Source organism: Molothrus ater, chromosome 7 (genome assembly GCF_012460135.2).
Source record: "Molothrus ater isolate BHLD 08-10-18 breed brown headed cowbird chromosome 7, BPBGC_Mater_1.1, whole genome shotgun sequence".
In the NCBI taxonomy this organism is placed as follows: Eukaryota; Metazoa; Chordata; class Aves; order Passeriformes; family Icteridae; genus Molothrus; species Molothrus ater.
The window spans coordinates 17,109,945-17,117,576 of NC_050484.2; the positions used below are offsets into that span (position 1 = coordinate 17,109,945).

The 7,632-nt window shown below is 40.4% G+C and overlaps 1 protein-coding gene across 1 annotated transcript; it reads right to left on the bottom strand.

Annotated features, from left to right (window-relative positions):
* Positions 1–355: 355 nt before the first annotated feature.
* SCRN3 (secernin 3) lies at positions 356–7,600 on the bottom strand. The gene is made up of 7 exons (XM_036387002.2): positions 7,383–7,600; positions 7,062–7,243; positions 6,076–6,275; positions 5,185–5,397; positions 2,574–2,736; positions 2,036–2,216; positions 356–1,264 (listed from the first exon to the last, which is right to left on the bottom strand). The coding sequence occupies exons 1-7, from the start codon at positions 7,548–7,550 to the stop codon at positions 1,109–1,111; spliced, it is 1,263 nt and encodes a 420-aa protein (XP_036242895.1). The 5' UTR covers positions 7,551–7,600; the 3' UTR covers positions 356–1,108.
* Positions 7,601–7,632: the final 32 nt, after the last annotated feature.

Genomic DNA, 7,632 nt, shown 5'->3' on the forward strand with positions numbered 1-7,632 from the left:
TCCTTGTTTGTTTAGTGTGGCCCCTGCCATAGACAATAAAAGTGGTGTCATGTATTGATCATTACTTTTAAACAAGAACAGGAAGAAAGAGTTTCTGGTGGTGGGGAAAAAGCTTATTAAATTAAGTCCACAGTCTATTAACTCTGGCAAAAAAGTCATGGGTTAAAAGGCTTTATATAAAATGAAAAAAATTAAAAGTACTTTTAAGTGTCCTGCTGAGTACATGTATATACTTGTGTAGCCCAACTTCTTCCTTTCTAGTTGCCCAGTTTTAAAAAATAACAATTCAAGAAACATTTTAGAACTCCCCCATGATGTTATAAAGTGCACTGTAAAATTAATTTGACAATAATAATCTTGTATATAAATAAGTTTATTTTTCACTATCAGGGTGGGAAAAATAGACAGGAAAGTGAAATCTGTGGGGAACTTACAGGATGCTTGCACTGCTGAATTCCAGGTAATAAGATTTCACAATCACTCACAGCAAAATATTATTATTGTAACTGTGATTTGTTTTTAATATACCTTGAACTCTTAGCCTCATTTTACATTGGAAGAGTAGAAGGTTTGTATATGAAATGTATGTTAGAATGGTTTTACCAAACAACTGAGTATCAATCTTACTTGGTTTGTGTGTCACTTTCTTTTTTCTTCAGGGTTCATCATAGCTTCTACATTTTAGAAAGTCTTCAGCATGGCCATTTTAATTCAGGTAGTCTGAAATTCTGCTACAATTCTCCTGACTATAAAAGCTACATGTTGTACACTAGAACTGGGTTCTTCAGGCTCAGTTAGTGTTCTTCATTCAGAGATGAGGCTGTTCACTAATTTAGTCAAGCTATTGCTTTCTAATTGCATCTGTTGGTTGGCAAAATCAGTCTCTACTGACAGCTTTGTGCCATGTACAATGCCACTGCCTGGCTCTTAGGAGCCTTTCCAGCATTCTTCTTCTAATCAAAAGCCATTTGTCCTGAAGATGAATCTGCATCTTTAAAACTGTCCATGCTATGTGATATACATCCTGAAAACAGGATGTTAATCTATATAGCCTCTTCATTAGAAAACCCAATTATAATCCAAATTTTACCACATTCAAATAATATTCTTAGCCATATATTTTGAGTTCTTCTTCTACACACTGTGAAAAAAGATTAACTACTTGTTTAGTATCAAGGAATCCATTTTGCAGGATTGATTCCATTTGACTTATCTTCTGTTTCTCCAACTCCTGTATCTCTTTGAGCATTTCTTTACCTTTGTCCTGCAAAAAGAAACATTGATTTCACTAAAAACTATACAGAGCATGTAGTAATCACCCTAACAAAATTCTGTTCTACTGCCCTTATCTTAATCTTTTAAGAGTTTCTAGCGTCCACATTTATATTGGTAGAAATCAGTATCATGACAGGTTTTCTTAGATATCTTTCCTAATATCTAGCACTCATTTCATCTCCCTTGTCTGACAGATTGAGGAGTATTAAAGCTCCTTTAGGTATTAGCTATCAAAACTTAAGTGGCATATGACTTACTTTTAAGAAGATGTATCTGTAAATAGAGAGATTTTACTGCTAAAAGTAAGCAGCTACCTTCCTGCTTCCCTAAAGTTCAGTGAAGTTCTGGGTTCAGCTATCTTTGTCATCTTGTTTCCTTTCCTGTCCATACCAAGCAATGATCAAAGGCAAGCTCTCCTGTCCACCTGACACCAGGGGCCTGAACAGCTCTAAGAACTCTTGGCAGAGTCGTGTATTCGCCTGTGGCTGCTGGGGCATTTCCCCATTATGTGGCTGGTGAGGGAGTCTGTGGGGGGCTGCTCCTCTCCTGGGGCTCAGCCTGCCAGTACAGCACAGTGCTGGTTGCAGTTTCCAGTGTCAGGAACACATGCCTGCCAGCTGCCAACACCCTGGCTTCTGGGGCACTGCACTGTTCTGTGCAATCCATCAAAGGGCATTAACTGCTATCACATTAACAAAATAGGAGCAAGGACCTTATATAAACCACCTGCTTGCATTGAAATCTAATTGAATCAACGTACCTTAATAGTTTCCATAACTACAGCAGCACTTTCATGTTTTTTATAGAGCTCATGTCTTCGATCTGGCTTACTCTGAAAACGTGGTTGCTTCTTAACTGGATCATCAGGACCAAATGTAGGGGACGTAGTTTTTAATAACTGAGTAATACCGGGCACAAAAATGAAAGGCTTGAATACAGATCTAGAAAGAAAAAATAGAACAGAGATCCTTTACTGACACTGTTTTGTTAAAATTTTTGAGTCAGTAAATTGCTGTGTTTTTTCCCATTCTTCTACTTGCTTCTTTTAAGAAGAAAGTACTAAAAAACCATCTAATGGTGTTAAAGTCATTGTCACAGCAGTGTTCCATTAAGTAGGTTGGTAGATACCATTAATATACATAATGTACATTAATGTTCCTCCTACATTTTGATTGTGCTTTTTCAGGCAGAAAAAGAAAACCAACCCAAAGCAAAAAGGAATATAACTAGGCAAACTGCAACACTTTTTCATTTAGATATTTACAATTTTTTGTCCAATTTACTTGCTGCTACATCACCTGGCAGGATCTGGAGTTCCAGTAAAGAAGTGAATACAGGGCAGATTAGGCTGCTGAGGCAGTACAGACACCATGCTGCCAGTTGTCATAAATCCACCTTCCATGTTAATGCCACTCTCTTTGTCACGAAGAATTTCCATCATTATTTCAGAAGTGATAGATCCTATTCAAGATACAATACAATTATTTAGCCACAGAGCTAATACAATAACTGAATGACATGTTCCCTACAACTGGCTGCTTTTGGCAATGCCAGTTTTAGTTTGTCTGTGTTGGCAGGGGGAAAAAATCATCCTAATGGCAAACCTTAATATGAATACACTTGTATTGCTTTCCCCAAAGTATTTATTTCAAAGAGAGGTGATAAGAACATGCCTTAAAAATGGGGAGTAGAAAGATAAATGGTATTTCCCCGAAAGGTAAATTTCATAGGGCTACCAAATAGTCATTCACAAAGTAACTTTTCAGATGAAAATTAGTAGCTTGGATTAAATGCTGAACTTGGAGCACTCTGTGGAAGTAAGATAGATCATTATAATACTGGTTGATATTTGAACAGAGTTAATACCACTATGATGCTTTGAAGTTATAAAAATAGTAACAGCCATGTATGGACTTTGTGTGAAGCTTTGAAAATGAAACACCAAGACTGTCACTTGTTTTGGAGGGATTTTTTGGTGAGTGGGTTTTTTTAATTTTCATCCTTTTCAAGGAGACACTGGAGTGGCATTACATTCTACGCTCAGAAGCCACAGTAGTACATCTATTTGTAGAAAAGTCTTTATCAGCAAGCTGTGTGAGGTTTACTGCCAAGGATCTATGAAAATAATTCCTGCTCAGGAGGAGCAAAACTCTTTCCACATCTGCCTGTTCAGTGATATCAGTGTTGCAGTATAGTGTATGCTGAAGCTCAGATACTGACATGGTATCACCAAACCATCCAATATTCTAACAGGCAGCTCTTGCAGGATGGTTTTCTTTTCACATTTGGTGTACCAGTAGAGGGTATGCTTATGGCAGAAAAACATTAGTTCACTCACTCTTTATTTTTATTGGAAGGTATCGTCTGCCACTCCACTATTTTAGTGTTTCCCTTACTGAGTTCTAACTGCATAATATCTTTTTTATTAACTACCTTGCCCTTTCCTCTTAAAATAGTTACTCTGCTGCTAAGTTACATGTCTCCAATATTATTTTATCATACATGATCCAGGTTGCCTGTAGACAGGCATCCAGCACTACATTTCAACAAGAAGACACACTTAAGTACTCCTGTAGTTGCCTGGGAAGGTCAGAGAATTAAAGAAATCAGCAAGCTAGATGAATCAAAGAAATTAAAAGAAGCAATGGTCATTTTGTCAGCTACAACTTACAATACATTCCCTATTTTTTGAAATATGAATAATATTTTTCTAAAAATGGCCCTCACAGAGTAGGCAGCCTGGAAAACCCCCAGAACTGTAATGCCATTGACTGAAAAAGCAGGGAAGGGTAGATGAAGAAACCAGTGATTTTACTGATGCTGTAAACCAAATAGCTTTTAGTTAAGGCACCTATTTAAAATAAATCTAAACAAAGTGAACCATATGAGACTGATAACCTGAACACCTAGTGGGATTTTTAAAATGGCTCAGGTAAATGCCTGAAAATGGGGATTTAGAATGGAAACACAGATACAATCTCAGCATTGTTATAATACAAGTAAATACAGGTATTATGAAAATGCTTTCAGTATTCAGAACCTGCAATTCCCAAAATGAATGCAGGATTTACATGATCACCAGAGCAAGACAGCAAAAGTAATTCACTTTGATGCATTAACTAAATGCTAAACCTGGTCTGGCAGAGTTCAGCCAAATAAATAAAAGAAACATAGGGGTGCAATGTAATCTTGATTCAGATTAATTACTTCAAATGAGCATGTGAATACAGCTACAGCAAAAACCTGCTAGATGGATGCAGTTAGAAGTGAAGTAATAGGTTCATTCTTTAGGAGTCTGAAAAGTAAGTGTTTGAATTAGTGACTGCTTAGAGAACAGAAAATTATTTTGTTCTGCTCTTGGTGTGTTTTAGTAGACTACACAAGTTTAGAGTAGGCATTACAGTGAAACAACAAAGATTTAAAAATTATTGTCAAAAATGAATGTAAGGTGTGTATCTGAATGCTTGCTGTTGCCTTATATAAATGGTACCTGATTGAAGCTGTTCATAAGGTTCTTTGTGGCTGCAAACTGCTGGGAATCTGTTTTAGCCTCTAGTATTTTTCCTTAGCAGTACAGTAATATTATGTAGCCTATCAAAATGTTTCAGAACAGGTCTTACAGGGCATTTAGTGGTATGGTCATAATGTGACCTCTCAGGGTTGTTACTGTAGCTCTGTATGTTTGATATTTGACCCTTGTTTTAATTTTTCCTCCTCAATAAATTAGAAAAAAATGTATAGAAACTTCCAAGTTCAGTGCTTCTCTTAGGCAAAAAGTTATTCTAGTAAGTTGTGGTTCACCAAGTCATGTGAATGATTGCCTGGATCAGATGTATAATAATTTATGATTTTAATTAATATAGCTCACTAAATATTTTGCATATCTTGAAAAAAAAATCAAAAGGATACCTTTGTGTTTGTTCAGAAGTTTATAGCCTTCACAATATCGGCCTCCAGATGTGGTCATTCTGGCAGTATTGACATAAGAATATGTGGCAGCAAAATCAAATTCCTTTTCCCCATCCCACCAGCCATTGCTTTTGGCATATTCTTTCAATTCTGGGTGTTCTCTGTCAATCTTGGTTGTGATAGAGAGCTGGTTGGAAATATTGCGTACGCCTCCTGTTTGTAAGTTGCAGAAAGAATTGTTTTAATACATTGAATGATTTTTCTTGGTATTTTGTTTACAATTACCTTAGTAAACCAAATTAGCCCTGAAGAGTTTCCTACAAGATCAGTGAGTCTGGTGGTTTATTTCTGGCCCTCTCTCCCCAGCTAGATGTATTTTCCTGATTGAATTTTCACCACCACTCATTTCTGACTCATTTGCTTCTATTGCCAGCATTGTATTTCAGGTTCTGTCCTGATTATTCCCACCTTCACTTTCTTCTTCTGAGACATCCAAAGATCGAGTTTGTCCTCCTTAAGTTCACTGGAAGAATCAGCCACTTCATGGCCCAGTACATCAATCCTGTCCCCAAATGAAATTGTCATGGATTGCTACCATCCTTAAGACCACACATACTGCTGTCATTCTCATGCTGACTTTCTTGCTGTCCTCTGTTTTCCAAGTGCAGGAGTGGTTACCTCTGGCTCTCAAAAGGCCCCTGTCACTCAGCTTCTCTGACAAACTGCCAGCTACTCCACGGTCGTGCCCCAGGAAGCAATGCCTGTTGTTTACAGGCACATGTATGCAGCTCGAGCTTAGTTTGATGCCTTAATGAAATGGTAAATCAAAACTGGAGAACTCCAAGAGGTCATAGCACTTGAAATGTTTAGAACAAAGAGCATCATCCATACCTTCTACTTTTTCTGCTGCCCAGTATTTTCCTGATGTCTCCAGCACCCACGCTTCCTTTCTGTCAGCTATCAGAAAACTGTTGTGGTATGTAAATGCCATGTTGCTCTCCATACAGTTTCCTCCCTGGCCATATTTTTCCAGCAAATCAACTATGACACTAAGAGCCTTTTCAGCTGTGTCTGCTCTCTCAAGTCCAAGCCTAAAAGAAAAGGAAAATGTTATTTTTGGAACTATGAACTCTACATAGGACTATTCAGTCTGAGTATTCCAATTGACCTGGAATGATATTGCTATATGCAGCTACCAGTTGTATAATCTGGTAAGGAAAAAACACAAGTCAGGTAAAAGGCTTCTTTGATGTGGGTCCTCTATGAACTTGACATGGGGAAAAACACCAAATGGAAATACCGAAAGGCAGGGAGAGGGATCCTACAAAATGCTTACAAGTCCTGTGCAACTATTGGACTGGGGGGAAACTACCAAAAGAATTGACTGACTGCTGTAGGTTAATGGAATTTATGCTGGCACCTGTAGTGTAGGAACATGAACTTGTTATTTACATGGAAATACGCAGCTGAGACCAAAACTTAAAAATAATATGAGTGAAAGATGGGGGAATAGGAAAGGAGTACAGACCCTAAGAAAAGGCTCAAACAGTAGTGCCTGAAGTCCATCCGCCTGTGCTCTTGAAAAGTCTTGTTTCCATTTAGTATAAATTTTATAGAAAGAAAAACGTTTGCTAATGTTTTGACGAATTCTGGTCTAGTGTCTGGATACTTCTTATGGGCTTCTGGCAGAAATCTAGTGCTTGTGCCAAGAATACTTACTTTTAACCGTGGCTAGAACACTGGAAGGAGTGCCTTCTGAAAGTGGAAGTACTATTTCCCCATATAGTTCAAACAACATTTTTCCACGTAAATTCCGAATCCGGTACCATGTACCAAAAAGGAAAAAAAAAAAAAAACCCAAGCCAGCTTGTGCACACCTTACAAGGTCCATGCCGAGGAGAGCTTCCCCATCGCAGACCTCTTCCCTGCCCCACACGGCCTCGTTGCCGATGCACACGCCGTGCTCGTTGGCGCCCATCTCGGCCCCCCAGAGCCAGGAGGGGCGGCTCAGGACCACGGCGTGGGTCCTCTCCACCTGCTCGATGCTGATGTAGGTGCACTGCAAGAGGGCAGAGCACACACGGAGTCACCGTCCCCGCTCCGCCGGCCGAACCGCGGGCTGAGCACGCAGACAGGGGCTGACAGCGGCGTTCTCGCTGCCCCCCCCCCCAGGAGCGCTCTCCGCCCCGCTCCCTCACCTCCAGCGCGGCGCCGGGCGGGTGCGCGGCGGCCGGGAAGTGCACGACCTCCTGCACCTCATCTGCCGGCCGGTCCGAGTTCTTGCCGAACACCACGCGGCCCCCCGGGGCGGCGGGCGGCAGCGCCACGAAGGTGTCGCAGGAGAGGGGCGGCGGCCGGGGGACCATGCTGAGGGCCGAGGGCCCCTGCGCGGCGCGGGCCCGTGGCTCACAGCGGCAGCTCGGGCGCGGGGCGGTGCCCGCGGAAGGC